The sequence below is a fragment of the Mustelus asterias genome, chromosome 6 (assembly GCF_964213995.1).
Source record: "Mustelus asterias chromosome 6, sMusAst1.hap1.1, whole genome shotgun sequence".
NCBI lineage: Eukaryota > Metazoa > Chordata > Chondrichthyes > Carcharhiniformes > Triakidae > Mustelus > Mustelus asterias.
Genome location: NC_135806.1, coordinates 40,128,187 through 40,150,923, shown reverse-complemented (window position 1 = coordinate 40,150,923; position 22,737 = coordinate 40,128,187). Strand labels below are relative to the sequence as shown.

Below are 22,737 nucleotides of genomic sequence, written 5' to 3'. Positions count from 1 at the left end.
AATTTTATCTATTCCCTTCATAATCTTATATATTTCTATAAGATCTCCCCTCGTTCTTCTGAATTCCACAAGTGTAGTCCCTGTCTACTCAAGTCTCTCCTCATAAGCCAACCCTCTCAACTCCGGAATCTCCTCTGCACTCTCTTCAGTGTCAGTATATCCTTTCTCAAGTAAGGTAACCAAAACTGTACACAGTACTCCAGGTACGGCCTCAACAGCACCTTATACAGCTGCAACACAACCTCCCTGTTCTAAAACTTCATCCCTCTAGCAATGAAGGACAACATTTCTTTTGCCTCCTTAATTACCTGCTGCACCTGCAAACCAACTTTTGCGATTCCTGCACAAGGACACCCAGGTCCCTCTGCACAGCAGCATGCTGCAATTGTTTACCATTCAAATAATAGTCCATTTTTGTGTTATTCCTACCAAAATGGATTACATCACATTTACCAACATCATATTCCATCTGCCAGATCCTTGCCCACTCACTTAGACTATCTATATCCCTTTGTAGACTTTCAGTGTCCTCTGCACACTTTGCCCGACCACCCATCTTGGTGTCATCTGCGAATTTTGACACACTACACTTGGTCCCCAACTCAAAATCATTTACGTAAAGTTGTTACTGAGTTGTTTCGGTACTATGGCAGGGAAGGAAACCCGATTTCCTTACTTGTGTTTGACATTATTAGAGCAGAAAGGCTATGCATGATGGCAAGGTCCCTCCTTAAAATCTGCTGTCCTCAAAAAAAAAATCCTTAACCCCACTCCATCCTTTACTGCATTTCTCTCCCCAACCTCTCTAAAGTCCTTGAGCTTGCTGTAGCTTCCCAAATCCAAGCCAATCTTTTCTGGAGCTTCACGTTTGAAACTCCCCAATCAAGTTTCCACTCCTGCAATAGGCAGCAGTGAATATGGATTAGGAAATTTGGACCCTTGTTGCACGCGTGCTCTGGTTGCAGAATTGGGAGCTATAGTGCTCTAACTTTCTCTCTGATCTGCACTTGAATCTTATGATGATCCATTACCAGCATGGCATAATCACATAAATATCGAATGGTTTTTAAACATTGTAAAAGCTCCTCTGGAGTGGAATCAGACAATGCTCAACGCCAATCCAATGAAGGAGACATTAGGATAGGTGTAGAAATACTTGATCAAAGACATAGGTTTAGTATCTTAAAAAGAGGGGATATGGAGAGGCAGAGGGATTTAGTTAGCAAATTTCAGAGTTTAGGACCCAGGCAGCAGAAGGGACAACCATCAATGTGGGATAATGCAAATTGGGGTTGCATAGCGGATCAGAATAAGGGGACAGCATTGTTCTCAAATTGTAGGGCTGGTGGAAGTTAGAGATAGGGAGAGTTGAGGCTGTGAGGAATTTGAACATGAGAATGAGATTTTAAAATCAAGGACATGTCTAGATGGGTGATTCTGCGATTTAATTGGATAACCTTTTCAAAGGCCTGGCACAGCACAATGGGCATGCACCTTCTATCTGTGCTATCAGATTCCAAGAGATTTCATTATAAATACATTTGTTACCAAAAAGCTACAAGAAAGTCAATACCTGTTTTGCAATTCTTCGACCGCCAATAAAGGATGGCCAGAGTCTTTCAACCTCTAGCAGCACATGGTTCAAGTAATCTTCATTTTCTTGAGCACGTTTACGAATATTGATCTAATGAAAGACAAATGTACCAACATCAAAGGAGAGCATGTGACACAGTGGTACCATCCCTACATTTGGATTAGAAGCTCTGGGTTCAAGTATACTTCAGGACTTGATGGCCACGGAGGATGTTTTCATAACATGGCTAAAAAGACTGATCATCAGCCTGCAAGTCCTTTTGATACACACAATGGTATGCAATAAGAGCAAGAGTTTTTTTCTGGTCAGTCAAAACCAATGTCCTCTTAGGGCATAGTACCTGGAGGGGGAGGAGGTGTCATCCAAAACACTACAGGATAGAAATTGCAAGCTCTATTGCTGCTATGAACCTTACCAGATTGGGGCAAGGCCATGTACTATAGCTACCAATTCTTCAACTGAAACACACATGTAGAAGGGCCATCTGGCAGTGAGACTACTATTTTCTGCTCTTCTGTTGTGTAATGGTTGCTATTCTGTACACAAGTTTCATTCTGCACTATTCCAGAGAAATTGTTAGCTAGACATTTCAATGTTGGATTACAGAATATTCTGGGGGTACGATGGCATAGCGGTTAGCACTGCTGCCTCACAGCGCTAGGGACCCGGGTTCAATTCCCGGCATGGGTCACTGTCTGTGCGGAGTCTGTATGTTCTCCCCATGTCTGCGTGGGTTTCCTCGAGGTGTTCTGGTTTCCTCCTAACATCCAAAAGAGGTGCTAAATTCTCCTTCAGTGTACCCGAACAGGTGCCAGAGTGTGGCGACTAGGGATTTTCACAGCAACTTCATTGCGGTGTTAACTTCTGACACTAATAAATATACTTTAACTTTAAAATCTTTGGAAACTCCATGAAATCATACCCAGCCAAAAACGTTCAATTTGGTGAGTTTGAGTGACCTCAATCCTTGTCTGGATACAGAATAATTCCATGTATAATTTATTCTGCTGTCACATCAGCCCAAAGCAATTACTTGTGATTTTCTCTTTCAACTGCAGTTGCCATCCCAAGTCAATGCAGCAACCAATTCTCACACGGCTCAGCTCTGCAAGCAGCAATTATATGAATGATCTGTTAATTTGTTTTTGGTGGCGGGAGATTAAATGCTGACCAGCTGACTGGAGAACTTGCTGCTCTTCAGAGTTTGTGAAATTTGATCAAATAAGGGTAGGCTTTTGAAAATCAGCTCAAATTCACAGTAACAGCACTGTGCTCAGAAGAAGTTGAGACATCTGATGTACCTGTCCTGAATTTTCAGTGTTAGGAATTTGTATTGTATGTTTTTTGGCTTACTGTAGAGCCCTGCTGTAGTAATGTATGTATGGAAGTATTCTCGCAAGGCATGACCTGTTCATGCATGCAGTCGACATAATGAGATATAGCAGAAAATAAAGCAGCAGACACAAGAGTGAACACACACCACGAATAAAGTTCCATTCATTGTTACCAAAGTGTTCCCAAGTGTCATGTCTCCAAATACACAACAAAACTGGAGACAAGAATAATGGACGTGCGCTTGCTGAACTTGAAAGAAGTTTAAGAAAAGTCAGATGGAAGGGACAGCACAGTGGCTAGCACTAGTGCTTCACTGTGCCAGGGACCTGGGTTTCTATTCCAGCCTTGGGTCACTGCCTGAGGAGTTTGGTAGCTGCTGGAAACGTGGTTGTAAAATACACACATGGGAAACCTGTATGAGGAAAACATGGTGGGCGTTTTCAGCATTGTTGGAGCTTTGGATAAAAATATGGAGTTCATATAATTAATGTTTTGACTATTTTGTGTTGGCAAACAACAGATGAAGATATTTTCTGAGTGTGATGGAAGGAAAAGCTATCTCCTCCAGTCTTGTGCAACCTGATAAGCCAGGCACTAAAATGTACAAGCAGATTGTGGAAATTTCACAAGCACATTTTCCACCTAAACTCCTGGTGATTACAGAGCGCTTCAGATTCCATAAAAGCAGCAAAGCGGAGGGGGAGTCAATACACAATTTGTTGCAGTGCTTAAAAGACTTGCAGAGTATTGTGAGTTTAGAGACACGCTTAATGACACCATTCATGACAGACTTATTTGTGGTCTATGCAACAAAGGAACACAAAAAACGTCTGTTAATTGCACAATCTCACTCTGCAGAAAGCCATTGAAATCACTGTTTCTGTGGAGCTGGCAGCAAAGGAAGCCCAGCAATTGAATTCATCCACCTGGTGCACAAGTGTCCGCTGAATCGACACCCACAGCCGCCGGGGCCCGTACATATTACCAGTGTGCAAAGTGATGTAGGAGGGCTAATTAGGCTAATTAACACAACCATAGGTTGAGGAACACTAACACAACACTAATTTTAGAATGAATGATCTTGGATTATGGGAACATAAGCCATGATGTGGAGATGCTGGCGTTGGACTGTGTTAAACGCAGTAAGAAGTCTCACAATACCAGGTTAAAGTCCAATAGGTTTATTTGGTAGCACAAGCCACCAGCTTTCGGAGCGCTGCTCCTTCATCAGGGGAGATTTGGCAGTTGTCGGCGTTGAGTACTGAGGCAGTTGCAGCAATGCAATCGTCGTAATCTCCAGATGCAATTTTACAACTCATCCGCTTCATCCTGGACCACAATGTCTTCACCTTCAACAACCAGTTCTTCATCCAGACACTTGGAACAGCCATGGGGACCAAATTCGCACCTCAACATGCCAACATCTTCATGCACAGGTTCGAACAAGACTTCTTCACCGCACAGGACCTTCAACCGATGCTATACACTCGATACATCGATGACATTTTCTTGCTTTGGACTCATGGTGAACAATCACTGAAACAACTATATGATGACATCAACAAGTTCCATCCCACCATCAGACTCACCATGGACTACTCTCCGGAATCGGTTGTATTCTTGGACACACGCATCTCCACCAAGGACGGTCACCTCAGCACTTCACTGTACCACAAGCCCACGGATAACCTCACGGTGCCCCACTTCTCCAGCTTCCACCCTAAACATGTTAAAGAAGCCATTCCCTACGGACAAGCCCTCCGTATACACAGGATCTGCTCAGATGAGGAGGATCGCAACAGACACTTGCAGGCGCTGAAAGATGCCCTCATAAGAACAGGATATGGCGCTCGACTCATCGATCGACAGTTCCGACACGCCACAGCGAAAAACCGCACCAACCTCCTCAGAAGATGAACACGGGACACGGCGGAAAGAGTACCCTTCGTCGTCCAGTACTTCCCCGGAGCAGAGAAGCTATGACATCTTCTCTGGAGCCTTCAACATGTCATTGATGAAGACGAACATCTCGCCAAGGCCATCTCCATATCCCCACTTCTTGCCTTCAAACAACCGCACAACCTCAAACAGATCATTCTTCGCAGCAAACTACCCAGCCTTCAGGAGAACAGTGACCACGACACCACACAACCCTGCCACAGCAACCTCTGCAAGGCGTGCCGGATCATTAACACGGATGCCATCATCTCACGTGAGAACACCACCCACCAGGTACACGGTACATACACTTGCAACTCGGCCAACACTGTCTACCTGATACACTGCAGGAAAGGATGTCCTGAGGCATGGTACATTGGGGAGACCATGCAGACGCTACGACAACGGATGAATGAACACCGCTCGACAATCACCAGGCAAGAGTGTTCTCTACCTGTTGGGGAACACTTCAGCGGTCATGGGCATTCTGCCTCTGATCTTCAGGTAAGCGTTCTCCAAGGCGGCCTTCCCGACACACAACAGCGCAGAGTCGCTGAGCAGAGACTGATGGCCAAGTTCCGCACACGAGGATGGCCTCAACCAGGGTCTTGGGTTCATGTCACACTATCTGTAACCCCCACGACTTGCCTGGGCTTGCAAAATCTCACTAACTGTCCTGGCTGGAGACAATACACATCTCTTTAACCTGTGCTTAACCCTCTCTCCACTCATTGTCTGTACTTTTAAGACTTTATTATCTGTAAAGACTCGCATTCCAACCATTATTTTGTAAATTGAGTTTGTGTCTTTATATGCCCTGTTTGTGAACAGAACTCCCACTCACCTGATGAAGGGGCAGCGCTCCAAAAGCTGGTGGCTTGTGCTACCAAATGAACCTGTTGGACTTTAACCTGGTGTTGAGAGACTTCTTACAACATAAGCCAGCCAGGGCTGTTGCCATAGAAGACAGCTCTGTATATTTAACAAATATTTCTCATTTAAAACATGCATTTTGAATTCACAAGATGGATGTGTTTTGCTTTTGGTTACATTTTGTGAAACGTCAGTCAGTGACAAAATACAGCAGGCCCTGGTGGGAAAGGAAAGGAACAATAGTTCCATTGAAAGCAGCAACGCTATCAGCAGTGGTCGGGTACAAGATGGCTATCAATGTTAGCCTTATGAATAGGGTCATACAACTCCGAGAGATAATGCAGGTGGCGAGCAGACAAAGAATTCCTCAGGGTCGGACGAAAGTCACGTGGGTTCAGTTCGGTGGGAATCATTCTTTCATTTCACTGTCCAGTGTCCCATATTGTTGGGCAACACAAGGGAGGTAACGTCCGTAATTAATGACAAATGAAATCCTATGAGGTCAGGATGTGTATTGTTATTGGCTGGAGTTAACAACAGGATGATTTTGACTGATTTGTATTAATGATTATTGGATTATGTCTACCGGAAAGGTGGCAATATGATTTTGGGAATGTATAATTGCCTTCACAGGGACATTGTTCTTCAGACTGATATCCGACTGCCTGTATTTTTTAACCTCGAGTGCAGGGCTTCCTCATATCATTCTCCCATTCGATCGTTTCATTAAATAAAGTCACGTCTTCAAAATCAGTACACTGCATTTTGAGTCTCTGTATTAGCTTAAGTCTAAGCAAATGTCTAGTGTATAGCATCGGTTGAAGGTCCTGTGCGGTGAAGAGGTCTAAGCAAATACATAGCCTCGAGAGGAAACCCCCATCTACATAAAGTCAGGGCATCCTGCTGCTGAATGCTGGTGTAAATGTGTAGAATGTTGGAGCTATGGAAAAAAGGACAAATAAAAACAACAAATCAAGACAACTAAGTAAAAGGAAAAATGTCCATGCTGTACAACAGGGTCGAGAAGAGCATAGTGACAAAGTCAAAAAAGGAGCTATCACTACATGTGATCATCACCGTTACTATAGACAGATACTGGGTCACTCCAGTGCTGGAAGGATGCCCAATAAAAATTTAAGTTGACACTGGGTCAGCAGTCTCGCTGGTGCCAGAGACTATCAACAATGAGAAACTCAAACACGTTTCCTTAAAGCCATTAAGGATAGGGCTGAAGATGTGCACAGAAGTGGTTCCCCGATGGGTCGTGCATGGCTGGAGAAAATTTGACTGAACTGGGCTGAAGTCCACATGATGGACATTGGAGAATGGCTCATCTTCTGAAAGTCTTTAAAAAGCACACTGTTATTTTCAATGGAGGACGAGGGATCATGAAGAACATTACAGTCAAACTAAAAAATAAAAGATGAAAGCCAAGCAAAAATGTTTGAAGGCAGTCTGCATCATACGCTATTAGGCCGAAGGTGGAGGCTGACTTGTGAAAACTGGAATTTTGGAACCTGTTGGCATCAGCGAATGGACTATGCCTATTGTTTCAGTCATCAAGAAAGATGGATCCCTGAGGATTTGAGGGGACTTCAAGGTCACCATAAATCCAGTGTTATGCATTGAACAGTACCCGTTACCTCACACTGAGAACTGGTTTGCAGGATTGGCAGCAAGCCAAAGTTTCAGCAAAAAAATGTGGACAAGTCGTCACAGGAATTTCTGACAATTGTGATGCAAAAGGGCTTGTTCCAGTCCCAAAGACTGCAATTGGTATCACATCTGATCCTGCATTGTTTCAAAGGGCAATGGGTCAGATCCTGATCAGACTGATTGGAGTCCAGTGTTATCTGACATCCTAGATGAAGAGGAACACATTCAAAACTTGGATGCTACTCTCCAGGGATTGGAAGACTATGGTCTGAGAGTCCATAAGGACAAGTGCGAGTTCTTCCAATTCTCTGGAGTACTTGAGACGTGCTTTGACACAACTGGCATTCATAAATCTCTTTCTAAGGTTAAGGCCCTTATTGAAGCACCTGCACTTCAGAACAGAAGTCAGTTACGTTCCTTCCTGGGATTGTTGAATTATCATGGAAGATTTGTCCCAAACTTGGCAACAACACTGAAAACATTACATAACCTCTTGTGCCAAGACAAGATGTGGAAATGGTCAGACCAATGCAATAACACCTTCAAGCAAACTAAAGAAACATTACTTAAGACTGAAGCTCTCACGTACTTTGATCCTACTTTTCACCCTTATAGTCAGTTTGTGATGCTTCCCCCATGGCGTGGGGTTGTGGTGTCTCATGTCATGCCATCGGGTGATGAAAGACCCATTGCTTTTGCTTCTTGAAACTTAAGCAAAGCAGAGAGTAACAATGCCCAAATTGAATGGGAAGCACTGGGAATCATCTTCAGAGCCAAGAAATGCCATCAGTTCCTGCAGTGGAGAGAGTTTACATTGCATATGGGCTATTGCTAACTCACTACCATTTTTGGGCCACACACGGAAATTCCGTCACTTGCAGCAAGTAAGATGCAAATTTGGACATTGCTCTTATCTGCACACACATCATTAAATACTGCCAATCTATGTAACATTGCAACGTGGATGGACTTTGACGATTACCACTACCTGGCAGTTCTTCAGACTGCTCGAAGGGAAATACATTCTACTTTGAACAATGCCTTTCACTAGGCAAGTGAAAAACACACTCGGAATGATCCTGTCATTGTGAGAAGTGATGGACATGGTTTTACAAAGAAAGACTTCAGGTCCAACACCTAGCCTGAAAGTCCAGGAGAATGGAGTTTTCAGTGCAGTCAGGGTGTTTTCAATAGGGGCTCAGAATGATTATTCTGCCACTATTGAGGAAACTGGTGTTAGAGAAGCTACATGAAGGCCACTAAGGATTTGTATGAATGAAACAAAATGGCAAGGAGTTATTTCTAGTGGCCTGGACTTGATGCTGAGATTGAAGAAAAAGTTAGAACATGTTCTTCCTGTGCAAAGCTAACAAACCTGCTACCCTTAGCACCGCTGCATCCATGGGAATAGCCTGAAGAGGCTTGGCAACATGTGGATTTTGCAGAACCTTTTAAAGGACACATGTTTTTAGTAACTGTTAGCGCTCACACCAAATGGCCAGAGATCACTGAGATCATTGAAAGGCTAGTAGTAGTGTTTAGTCGCTTTGGCTTTCCAGAACAACTGGTAAACAACAATTAGACTCGCAATTTTGAGAACTCCGTACAAGAAAATGGCATTCAACACATTACATCTGTGCCATAGCACCCTGTTACTAATGAATTAGCAGAACATTCATCCAAACCATGAAAGATACTTTGAAAGCAACCAAAGAACAAGGTTCGCTTATTCAATGTCTTGATAAATTCTTACTGGTCTATCAGATTACTGCGCATTCCACGACTAAGACCTCTCCTGCATTACTCATGATGAAAAGCTGAGTGCATTCTGCATTCAATCTTCTGTAACTTCCAAAAACCAAGGAGATTGTGCAACGACAACACCAAGCACAAGTAGAATGGCATCAAAGCAAGGCAAAGCACAGAGTTTTCCACCAATGATAAAGAGTTTTGGCCAGGAATGGGTTTCAATCACAATCCTTGTGCAGACTGGACCTGTCTCTTATACTGTCCAGACCTCAGATTACATTATCTGGAGGAGACATGCAGTCCAATTACTAGCTGGGCAAACAGATCTGTCAAGATTGGAGCCTGTCAAGAATTCAGGTTCCGACTTAGCGAGTCAGGACTTTCTATGACCCCTACATCACCAGATAACGTTGAGGAAGTCAACACCTCACTCTCCCTATTCAGGCACAGAGACAACCTCTAGTTCCTAAGTCAACGCCAGTTAAAACCAACCGCCACTGATGCCAGTGCGAAGACAAAAACACCAGAGGTTCACATCACAGTGAAGAGGAAAACACCAGAGGTTCGCCGTCAACTGTTTGTAGAACGATGACCTCCAGACCACCTGATATTTGCAGTAGTGATTCACTCATTGACTATTGTTATGTTGAACTTGTTTTGGGGATGTTTAAATTAAGGTGGGGGGGGGGGGGGGGTGTAAGGAAATGTTATGTATTTGTCTTTTGGCTCACTGTAGAGCCCTGCAAGGAAGTATTCTTGCGAGGTTTGACCCATTCACATGCACAATCAACATAATGAGATGTAGAGCGGAAAAGGGAGAAAAGCAGCAGACAGGAGAGTGAACCCAAACCACAAATAAAGGTCCGTTCATTTTTACCAAGTGTCATGTCTCCAAATACACAATAGAATTAGTATTCTGAAAAGCATGCAATAAAAGATTCTAGTTAACTATCTAGAAAGAGTGACTACATGTATGGTAATCATCTTTCAAAACTCAAGCCCATTGAGGAATGCAGTCACTTCAATATGGAATTAAATACATCATGTCAAACTCCACTTAATTCAGGGGCAAATGTGACCGATGTTCCAAACCTCCTTTATTTCAATAATAAATTCACTATAAGCATAGCATCATACAAACTGGAAAGCATGTTTTACTTCAGATTTGACTTTGGCACATTTTCTGTTAACATATTAAATACTGATCTATAATAATATTCAAGTTTTTGTGTCTGCATTTTTGACGAGTCAGTGGGTTGAGTTGCTGCATGTCGAGGCACGTGGGAGAGAGGATCTTACTCCAGGTGCCTTTTCATCAGTCGCATCAAAAATTGTTATACTTGCAATATTCAGGTACTCAGTGTACCAGTAAAGATTTAAAGTATCTACTTGACCAACTGTAATCCCACAGGTGCAGAAAAACCTCACCAAACAACACAAGACCCATTAACCTAACAGCAGTCATTCCTTCAGTGCATCGCCCTCTATGGGTGCAGTGGGTAAATCTGTTGTCAGCAACTCTAGAGTGTCACACTGTCAGCATGTCACTCTCTTTATGGCACTGAAGCCGTGGGTAGAATGGCATGGGAAAGATAGACAATTAGGACTGCCAAGGTACTCTCCTCTCCCGACTCTGTTAAGAAGCAAAGTCAGGATCTTGCTACATTTTGTCATTTGAAATTTTAATTAGATGATTTTCAACATGCGCTTGCAAGAGGGAGCTAGTTGTCAGGCTCAATACGAAAATGTGAAGAGATGGAGATGGAATGGCATGGCAGAAGTGAGGGTTTGGCATGGGAAGAATGGATTGAATTTCAAAGATGGCTTGGGAGGGCATGCACAGAATGGAATCAAAGGGGTGATACAGGACAGATGTGTTTGGCATGGGGGAGGCTGATGTGATGATAGAATTGATCAAGTATAATAATTTGAGTTATCATTACTGACTTTGCATATGTATTGGACACCTGACTGAATGCTGTCATCCCTGGGAGGGTGGGTTGGAGCATTGTCAATAGTGATCACCTCATTTCATTACTTCCTCCAAGAACTTAAGACCTCATATTAGTCACCACATTGATCCACCCAGCACTCAATGAAAATGGGGTGCAAGTGGGTTAAAATATTAGCAACTAACTTTTGTTTCATTTATAGAATCATAGAATCCCTACGGTACAGAAGGAGGCCATGTTAGCATTGCGCTTGCCTTGTGTGGTTTGGGCAGTCAGTAGCACTTGTCCCAAGTAAGGCTCTGACTGAAATTTAGATGTTGGGATCCACTGATACCATTTGGGCACCTTGACGTTCGTTGCCCTGTGCTAGCCTCACCAGGAGTAGCAAGCATGAATGCGCAGAAGGCCTAGAAGAGGTCCAATGGGCCTGGAAGGACAGAATCACAGAAAATTCTCTTTACATTACCAGAGGCTTTTCTCCAAGTTCATTGTGATTGTAATTCTGATAGTCACAGGTCAGATAGCTTATGTGGACTGTAGCTGATAGCAACCTGAAGGTATATGGAGAGGAATAGTGAACCAAAGCTCCCTGTTCAATGGAGACTTGCACAAAGGATGTAACATTGGCATCCTCTGTGGTCTCAGTCAAGCTAATGGTCACTTAGATGATGGTGCACCTTCCAGCAAATTGTGGTCAGTGCTGTTTTACCACAGTAGATTTCAAGGAGATGTGCTTATTTTGACTTAAAAACTCAAAAACCTTGATTTTAAGAAAAAAAGAGTACCTCCTAATTTATGAGCTGGTGGGAAAAATCTGACAAGCAATGTGTGGATGAGAGAAATTCCATAGGCCATAGATGCGGCACCAGCAATCTACTTAACATGCATGCCACCTACTGGTTAATTTGCAATGCTGCAGCATTCATTTAGAAAAATACACTAGTCAGCTTTAGCATATTGCTGAGGCCCTCTTACGGCAAGAGCTGAGACTTCACATCATTGGTACAAGTATGTAATAAGGTTTACAAAATCAAATTGTACTGTACACAAGCTTAGCAATGAAAAGTCTTAATATGTATTATTGGGATGATTCATGAATTTGGTTATGCTGTTAAGAAAGTCAAAGTTGGCATTCTTAAGGACGAAAACATGGCGGGCATGCAGCAGATCGAGATTAGCAGGCAATTTGGAAATGGGTAGCTTAAGGTAGACTGGGAAGTTATGGGTTAAACGATCTGCTAGAGTTGAAGTCTTAAAAAGGGATCTGTTTGCATGTTACAGTTAAGTTGGCCCAAACTAAAATCTCAAAAGGTATTGCAAGTCATCAACCAGGTTGAGGGGACCAAGAGAAGACAAGACCCAGAACTCCCAGGATCCATGGGAAAGATAAACATATGCACGTTGAACTTGTATATCGTGCCATTCTTTAACTGATTAACTGTTAAATATCAATCTTTATGGTTCAATAAACCTCATTTGTTTGCATTCTAAATTAGTGGTCATCGTTTTTGCCAATATAGCTATTTTTCAGCAAGAATTTTCTTACTCTGGAGTTTAGTACAAGTTTAAATCCTTACATTTTGTTCTACAACTGGGGGAGAAAAAAAAAAAATCGCAAAATGATTTGACACCATCGTAATACTCAAGCTCTTATAAGAACATTACCATAATGGTTATGTTACAAGAAAAGTAATCCATAGGCTTGAATCTATGATTTGGAGATATGTGTTCAAATTCTACCAGAGCAGCTAGGGAATTTAAAGTCAGTTAATTAAATAAATCCAGAACAAAAAGCTAAGAATTAAGAGACTGAGCACACTCCGCCATCAGGGCTTTGAAGATGCTGTTAAATATTTTGTCCTTCTGCCAGTTCAATTGAATAGGCTGCAATACTTCAATTGGCACATTTGGTACCCAACATTGAAGAGGAATGGGGAAGCTGCGCTTGAAGTAAAGAGTGAAGATAGATTTACCTCTATTTGGCTGCACGGTGGCACAGTGGTTAGCACTGCTGCCTCACAGCACCAGGGACTCAGGTTTGATTCCCGGCTTGGGTCACTGTCTGAGCGGAGTCTGCACATTCTCCCAGTGTCTGAGAGAGTTTCCTCTGGATGCTCCAGTTTTCTCCCACAGTCTGAAAAACGTGCTGATTAGGTGCATTGGCTATGCTGAATTCTCCCTCAGTGTATCCAAACAGGCGCCGGAGTGTGGCGACTAGGGGATTTTCACAGTAACTTCATTAGTGTGAATGTAAGCCTACTTGTAACACTAATAAATAAACTAAACTAAAAAACAATGATTGGCATTGACTGTGTTCAAAGAGAATACCAGTTGAACAATGCCCCACTGGGAGCATAGTATTAATGAATAAACTCAAATTATTCTTTACGGCTCAAGCCTGAAGGAAGTCATTTTTTGTGTTTGTTATAGTTAAATTTTTCCCCAGATCATTTGCTCCTCTAATTCTGGCCTCCTGTGCATTCCAGATTTTAATCGCTCCACCATTGGCAATCTTCCTTCAGTTGCCAAGACTCTCTAGAATTCACTCCATAAATCTGTCCACCTCTTCCCTCCTTAAAATATACCCTCTATAATCAAGCTTTTGCTCACCTATCCCAATATCTCACGTGACAGTCAAATTTTGTTTAGTAACGTTCGCATGAAATGCTTCAGGCATTTTACATTATGCGTTCTATGAATGCAAGTTGTTTTGTATCAAGGTGCCAGTCAGCTGAACTTTCCCAGAAAACATGCTCTAACGCTTGCAGCAATTACATACGTGAATTAAATTAGCAATTCCACCAATGGTAAGTCAATAAATTAGAAATGATTAATTCCACAGATAAAATCTGCAGAAGAATGAATAAAAACAAATAAATTGACACATCTACAGGTTGATTTTGTAGCCTGGTTTAAATCATGACTAATTATCAAATAAACCTATATGTTAGTTTACATCATGGAGTCATAGAATACCCACAGTGTAGAGGGAGGCTATTCGGCCCATCGAGTCTGCACCAACTCCCCAACAGAGCATCCCACCCAGGCCCTATCCTTGTAGTTCTACATATTTACCCTACTAATCCCCCTAACCATGTTGGAACACGAAGGGCCAATTCACCTAAACTGCACAATACAAATAATTGGAATATCGATACAAATAATTGGAATATTTAGAGATCAGTGTTCTAAAATTACCTGCAAAAGAGTTGTAAGATGACATCTTCAAACACACCAGTGAGAGAGATAAAGCTACAGAATAGAGGAGAAAAAGAGATAGTCTGATGACCAGTGGTCGGTACTTTGATCGGAGTAGCCCACAGTACAGAAAGAACTGCTAGAAGGATAGGCAAGTAAACACTGCGGGTTTAAAGAACACTCAGTATTACACTACATGAGAAAGAAATGGTCAGACTTGCAGGAAGAAATACACAGAAACAAACAGTAAACTAATCACTTTGATAATTATAGCTGAGAGAGATCAATCTAGATCATGGTCTTAGGAACTATATAAGGAGAGATGAGTGTACCTTGTCTTTTCCAGCTAGTTCCACTGTAAATGAGGTCAACAGCGATGCAAGTGCCTTGGGGATTAGTGCTGATATGAACAGGAGGAGGTGCTGTGCTGCATTGGTGCTTTCTGGGAATGGTACGTTCTTTATTTTGGAGACGAGCCTGATAAAGTTAGAAAGACAGAATTTCATGTTTAGGTGCCATAGTTATTAACTACTACTGGACTAATGTAACTACAAGAACATGACCAATAAAAAGGTTTTTATTAGAAAACTTGAATGTTGGGGAGGGGGGGGGCAAATGTTGCACTAATTAGCTATCAAGACAATTCAGCATTTTCTATTGGCATTAAATGAATTGCTAGAAGATTGGAGGGTTAAAGTTGCAGCTGGCAGAGGTGAAACAATGATCAGGCAGGGGATGAGACTGGCCCATTGCACTGGGGTTGTACTGATGCTTGTGATTGTGGTTTGTCTCAGCTAGGGTAGATCAGGGCAGCCAATGAGGTAAAACCAAGGCTTTACCAGATGCAATTTTTCAAAGCCATCCCGGCCTTTTGGCTAAGATGAAGCATCAGATCAAGCCCAGGAGGGGGTGCAATGCCATGTCCAATCAGCGTGGATCTTGCTTGATTGAACCCAAGGTGGGGTGCAAAGTTTTATCAGCTTGGATCTCGTTTGTCCCTCGTGTGGAGACCATGATTGGATTTCATTTGAATTGACTTTTTTGATTAGAAGCAAAGTACCAAAAAGGTACAAAAAAAGGCTAAAAATCCAGCTGGCCTATGATTCATAATCTGCCCACACAGGTTGCATTGGAGGTGGGCAGCTTGCTCCAATTACTCCGATTGTAGTGTGGTTCTGAGCATCTTTTGAATGTTAGTTTCCTCTGCACTAATAGGGGATCAATCAGCATTCTGATGATAGCTCGTGGTACAGCCAGCCTGCTCTTAGGGATTTATGCCAGAATTTTACCAGCACGCCTGCCCCGGAATCTCCATTTGTCTCGGGCAAGAACTTACGAACCTCAATGGGGGCGAGGTGGTAAATTCCAGCAATAGTCTTTATTTAAAAGGAAGTTATACAGAATTCTGGAATTTAAAACATGATAAATTCGAACACCAGGCCAGAGACATTGCTAAGGTGACTGTCGTAGCACTGGGAACATTAGAGGTGGAGATGGACAGGAAGAGATACCATTATCCTGAAACAGGCTGTGAAGAAATTAGAGTAGACACTCAGAGGCAGACCTCAGAATCTGGTCTGTAGGCCTAGCAGCAGTGCCACAAAATGTTTAATGATTTCATGTGGGTGATCAAGATCAGTGAATGCATCTTCACTTATTGCATCATCAACCACTCATGTTACTTAATGCACTATGCCCTCACACAGAACTCACACCCAATGTTCAGGTATTCCACCTCACTCCCACACACCTATCAATGCTGTCAGCCTCACACCCATCACCCTCCCTGCTCTACATACCTCAAGCTATTTGGTTACCATGTATATCACTACACAATCAAAGGTATTCTGCAATCTTTCTTGCAGGCCAAGAGCACACAATACAGTGGACAAGGAAGCCTATATCTCCTCAGCCCAAAAGAGGAGATGGCTCTTTCCAACATGAAGTCAGCCGCAATGAAACAAGTGGCAACTAATCTAACTGAGAATATTGAAAATGACTATGTTCCTGCCTTGGGCCCCTTTTCAGCTCCCAGCTCACCATCATTTTGCTGTCTGGTATGACAAGAAAACTGCTGATCACATAGGATTATGCCTGACTGTGAGGAGTGCTTTTGGAGTTGGGTGAAAACAGGGAGTTCAAGTGGTAAGTTATGAGGTAAGTAGTCATTAAACTTGCCTTCAGGTGAGCTAAATTAGTTCTTATTTGGGAAGTTAAAAGCTGCACTTTAGTGCATTCCTGCAACAGGAATCAGCTGAGTCAGCTCTCAACTGAACTTGGCTGGTTGTTTGTACAACTAGTTAAAACCAGTTCCAGGGCTTTGTAAGTTGTGCCTATAAAAACAGAGGCCTCACAGTGCTGCTGTGTGTGCACAGTGAGTGCTGCCTGATTGCGAGGAGTGGTTTTATTGGGTGAAATAGGCAGCAGAGGCTACAAGGGAGAGAGCTGATTGGTCAGAAAGTGTTATTCTTGATTCTCTAAAACTGAGAGTTCAGACTAAAAAAAAAACTTAAAAGTGACATCACAGGAGGGCTGTGATTTGATTGGCTAACAGGGAGCTGTACTAAATTTGAAAACCCATTTAAATTACTGGTTAGACATTGCGTTAAGACTGAGGTAATAAGGAGATATATAATAAAAAGGTTTAAATAAAAAAAATTAAAAGCCAAATTAAAAACTAATTAAATAAAAGAGAGATGGAGGATCAAGTGATGTGTTGTTCATGCATGATGTGGGAGCTGGTGGACCCCATTGTGGTTCCCAGTGAGCATGTCTGCTGCAAGTGTTGGTTGATTGAGGAACTCCGGCTCAGGGTTGATGAGCTGGATTCGGAGCTTCGGACGCTGCGACACATCAGGGAGAGGGAGAGATACCTAGACACCGGTGTTCCAGGAGGCAGTCACACCCCTTAGATTAAATACCTTGAATTCGGCCAGTGGACAAGGACAGGAGGCTGCGGCTGTGAGTGAGGTAGGTAGAGGGATCCAGGAGTAGAGTTCCAGGAGCCTCAGTCCCTGAACTTGTCCAACAGGTGGACGGGAACGGGTACTGCAGGGCGGCACGGTAGCACAGTGGTTAGCACTGCTGCTTCACAGCTCCAGGGACCTGGGTTCGATTCCCGGCTTGGGTCACTGTCTGTGTGGAGTTTGCACATTCTCCTCGTGTCTGCGTGGGTTTCCTCCGGGTGCTCCGGTTTCCTCCCACAGTCCAAAGATGTGCGGGTTAGGTTGATTAGCCATGCTAAAATTGCCCCTTAGTGTCCTGAGATGTGTAGGTTAGAGGGATTAGCAGATAAATGTGTAGGGATATGGGGGTAGGGCCTGGATGGGATTGTGGTCGGTGCAGACACGATGGGCCTGCACTGTAGGGTATGATCTATGATGAGCAAACTGACCACAGCACCGTGGTATAGGGAGCCGCTCAAGTGAGGGAGAAAAAAGAAATGTAGTCGTAATTGGGGATAGTATAGTTAGGGACAAAGAGAACAAAGAACAAAGAACAGTACAGCACAGGAAACAGGCCCTTCGGCCCTCCAAGCCTGTGCCGCTCCTTGGTCCAACTAGACCAATCGTTTGTATCCCTCCATTCCCAGGCTGCTCATGTGACTATCCAGGTAAGTCTTAAACGATGTCAGCGTGCCTGCCTCCACCACCCTACTTGGCAGCGCATTCCAGGCCCCCACCACCCTCTGTGTAAAAAACGTCCCTCTGATGTCTGAGTTATACTTCGCCCCTCTCAGCTTGAGCCCATGACCCCTCGTGATCGTCACCTCCGACCTGGGAAAAAGCTTCCCACTGTTCACCCTATCTATACCCTTCATAATCTTGTATACCTCTATTAGATCTCCCCTCATTCTCTGTCTTTCCAAGGAGAACAACCCCAGTCTACCCAATCTCTCCTCATAGCTAAGACCTTCCATACCAGGCAACATCCTGGTAAACCTTCTCTGCACTCTCTCCAATGCCACATTGGACATTGACACTATTCTCTGTGACCAGGATCGAGAATCTCGAAGGTTGTGTTGCCTGCCTGGTACTTGGGTTCAGGATATCTTTCTGCAGAGGAACCTGGAGTGGGAGGGTAAAGACCCAGTTGTCATGGTCCACGTAGGTACCAATGACATAGATAGAACAGGAACAAAGGTTCTGCTAAGGAAGTATGAACAGCTAGGAGCTAAATTAGAAATCAGAACCAAGGTAATAATCTCTGGATTACTGCCTCAGCCACGTGCCAATTGGCACAGGGTCAATAAGATTGAGGTAAATGCGTGGCTCAAAGATTGGTGTGGGAGGAATGGGTTTGAATTCATGGGACATTGGCACCAGTATTGGGGACGAGGGGACCTGTTCCGATGGGACGGTCTTCATCTGACTCGTGCTGGGACCAGAGTCCTGGCGAATCACTTCAGGCAGAGCAAAAAACATGACAAATATCAGAAGGGAGATGGTCAATGCAGGACTGAGGGTGTTGTACTTAAATGCGCGGAGTATATGGAACAAGGTAAATGAGCTTGTTGCACACATTGAAATTGGCTGGTACGATATTGTGGGCATCACAGAGACGTGGCTGCAAGGGCATCAGGGCTGGGATCTAAATATCCAAGGGTATGTCTCCTATTGGAAGCACAGTAAGAAGTCTCAAGTCTCACAACACCAGGTTAAAGTCCAACAGGTAATTTGGTAGCACAAGCTTTCGGAGTGTCACTCCTTCTTCAGGTGAGTGGGAGTTGTGTTCACAAACAGGGCATATATAGAGATACAAACTCAATTTACGAGATAATGGTTGGAATGCGAGTCTTTACAGCTAATCAAGTCTTAAAGGTACAGACAATGCGAGTGGAGAGGGGATTAAGCACAGGTTAAAGAGGTGTGTATTGTCGCCAGCCAGGACAGTTAGTGAGATTTTGCAAGCCCAGGCAAGTCGAGGGGGTTACAGATAGTGTGACATGAACCCAAGATCCCAGTTGAGGCCGTCCTCATGTGTACAGAACTTGGCTATCAGTTTCTGCTCAGCGATTCTGCGTTGTCGTGTGTCGTGAAGGTCACCTTGGAGAATGCTGACCTGAAGATCAGAGGCCGAATGCCCGTGACTGCTGAAGCGTTCCCCGACAGGAAGATTACACTCCTGCCTGGTGATTGTCGAGCAGTGTTCATTCATCCGTTGTCATAGTGTCTGCATGGTCTCCCCAATGTACCATGCCTCGGGACATCCTTTCCTGCAGCGTATCAGGTAGACAATGTTGGCCGAGTCGCAAGAGTATGTACTGTGTACCTGGTGGATGGTGTTCTCACGTGAGATGATGGCATCCGGTCGATGATCCGGCATGTCTTGCAGAGGTTGCTGTGACAGGGTTGTGTGGTGTCGTGGTCACTGTTCTCCTGAAGGCTGGGTAGTTTGCTGCAGACAATGGTCAGTTTGAGGTTGTGCGATTGTTTGAAGGCAAGAAGTGGGGGTGTGGGGTTGGCCTTGGCGAGATGTTCGTCTTCATCAATAACATGTTGAAGGCTCCGGAGAAGATGTCGTAGCTTCTCCGCTCCGGGGAAGTACTGGACGACGAAGAGTACTCTGTCCGCCGTGTCACGTGTTTGTCTTCTGAGGAGGTCTGTGCGGTCTTTCACTGTGGCGTGTCGGAACTGTCGATCGATGAGTCAAGCGCCATACCCTGTTCTTATGAGGGCATTTGTGTCTAGGTGTCTGTTGCGATCCTCCTCATCTGAGCAGATCCTGTGTATATGGAGGGCTTGTCCATAGGGGATGGCTTCTTTAACGTGTTTAGGGTGGAAGCTTAGGGTGTTTAGGGGCGGCACGGTAGCACAGTGGTTAGCACTGCTGCTTCACAGCTCCAGGGACCTGGGTTCGATTCCCGGCTTGGGTCACTGTCTGTGTGGAGTTTGCACATTCTCCTCGTGTCTGCATGGGTTTCCTCCGGGTGCTCCGGTTTCCTCCCACAGTCCAAAGATGTGCGGGTTAGGTTGATTGCCATGCTAAAATTGCCCTTTGTGTCCTGAGATCCGTAGGTTAAAGGGATTAGTGGGTAAAATATGTAGGGATATGGGGGTAGGGCCGGGATGGGATTGTGGTCGGTGCAGACTCGATGGGCCGAATGGCCTCTTTCTGTGCTGTAGGGTTTCTATGATTCTATGAAGGTGGAGAAGTGGAGCATCATGAGGTTATCCATGGGCTTGCGGTACAGTGAAGTGCTGAGGTGACTGTCCTTGATGGAGATGTGCGTGTCCAAGAATGCAACCAATACCGGAGAGTAGTCCATGGTGAGTCTGATGGTGGGATGGAACTTGTTGAGTGTCATCATAGTTGTTTTCAGTGATTGTTCACCATGAGTCCAAAGGAAGAAAATGTCATCGATGTATCTAGTGTATAGCATCGTTGAAGGTCCCGTGCAGTGAAGAGGTCTTGCATAAAGGCCCGTGCATAAAGATGTTGGCATATTGAGGTGCGAATGTGGCTGTTGTGTGTGTCTGGAAGAAGAACTGGTTGTTGAAGATGAAGACGTTGTGGTCCAGGATGAAGCGGATGAGTCGTAGAATTGCATCTGGAGATTGGCAGTTGTCAGCGTCGAGTACTGAGGCAGTTGCAGCACTGCTGTTGTCGTGGAGCATGCTGGTGTAGAGTGCCAAGACATCCATTGTGACGAGGAGTGCTCCTTGTTCAACTGCTCCATGTTTGTTGAGTTTCTGTAGGAAGTCCGTAGTATGGCGACAGAAGCTGGAGGTTCTTTGTACAATGGGTTTCAGGATGCCCTCGACATAGCCAGAGAGGTTCTCACACAGGGTCCCATTGCCTGATACGATGGGACGGCCGGATATGTTGGCCTTGTGCATCTTCGGGAGGCAGTAGAGATCTCCAACGCGGGGAGTACATGGGATGAGAGCACAGAGGGCGCTCTGAAGGTTCGGATCAAAGGTCTTGATCAGTCTGTTGAGTTGACAGGTGTTCTTTGGTCGGACCTGCGGGTTAACTGTCTGTAGTGTTCCTCGTTGTTCAGTTGTCGATACACTTCTTTGCAGTAATCCGTTCTGTTCAGTATGACAGTGGCCTCTCCTTTGTCTGCTGGTTTGATGACAATGTTGTGGTTGGTCTTGAGTGCGGATGGCGTTGCGTTGTGCTTGGGTGACGTTTGGGGCTGTCTTGAGTGCGGCTGATGAATCTGGCATTGACGCACCTCCTGATGGCTCGGGCATACATGTCGAATCGAGGGCAGCGGCCTTCCGGAGGCGTCCAATTCGACTCTTTCCTCTTCGGTTGCTGCACCGTGGATCTCTCTGTCGGCTGTTCTGGTTCATTGGCTGTCTCATTGGGTTCGGTGTTGCCACTTCCACAAACCCCAAGAGGTCAACATATGTCTTGTTGCACATATACATTTCTGTGTTGAGTTTGTACATTCTCCGTGTCTGCATGGGTTTCCTCCGGGTGCTCTGGTTTCCTCCCACACTCCATAGGTGTGCGAGTTAGTGGATTGGCCATGCCAAATTGACCCTAGTGTCAGGAGGATTAGCAGGGTAAATGGAGGTTACAAGAATAGGGCCTGGGTGGGATTGTGGTCAGTGCAGACTCAATGGGCCGAATGGCCTTCTTCTATACTGTAGGGATTCTATGAGTCCATGATGATGAATCAGGCATCAAAAGACAATTGGGTACTTCTCAAAAGAAATTGAACTGCCACCAAAAGAGGTATTCCACTGTAAAGAAAAAAACCTGTCGGACTGCTATTCACTCTCAAGCATTTTGAAATGCACGTCCAAAATGGATATACCGAAGCCCATGTCTACACAGATCACAGTGCTTTAGCATTTGTGGAGAAATTCAAAACCCACAATGCAAGGTTATTGCATTGGAGCCTGCTTTTACAACCTTATCACTTCAAGGTTACACATATTGCAGGAAAAAAAACAATGTGATAGTGGACTCGTCACCTAGAGTTCAACTCGGCACAAAATCATCTCAAAAACTGAATAATGCGAGATTGGTTCCAGGCTGTGCCACACAGCGCCCAAGGTATATGCAATTGTTTGAATATGAATGTGTATTTATTTTTTTCTTTCTTCTGAATGAAATTTTTTCTGCCTTGGCAGAGAGACCATAGAATCCCTATCAAAAATAGGGAATCATAGAATCCCTTATCAGTCCATCAAGCCTGCACCAACATCTCGTGCAGGCCCTATGCCTGTAACCCCATGTATTTACCTTATTAATCCCCCTGACACGAAGGGGCAATTTAGAATGGCCAATCAACCTAACCTGCACATCTTTGGACTGTGGGAAGAAACCCACACAAACACGGGCAGAACATGCAAACTTCACACAGTCATCCGAGGCCGAAATTGAACCCGGGTCCCTGTCACTGAGACAGCAGTGCTAACCACTGTGCCACCATGTTGCCCAATACGACATTACAAAAATTACATAAAATGTTTTTATATCAAA

The 22,737-nt window shown here is 44.2% G+C and overlaps 1 protein-coding gene across 12 annotated transcripts in view; it reads right to left on the bottom strand.

Annotated features, from left to right (window-relative positions):
* The window catches only part of LOC144494813 (uncharacterized), a 146,751-nt gene that overhangs the window by 63,597 nt on the left and 60,417 nt on the right, over positions 1-22,737 (bottom strand). For all 12 annotated transcript variants that reach the window (XM_078214186.1, XM_078214195.1, XM_078214188.1 and 9 more), the window contains 2 exons: positions 14,628-14,772; positions 1,574-1,684 (listed from right to left, as the gene is read on the bottom strand). In XM_078214186.1, coding sequence (XP_078070312.1) covers positions 1,574-1,684; positions 14,628-14,772 — 256 coding nt within the window. The remainder of the gene's footprint in view (positions 1-1,573; positions 1,685-14,627; positions 14,773-22,737) is intronic.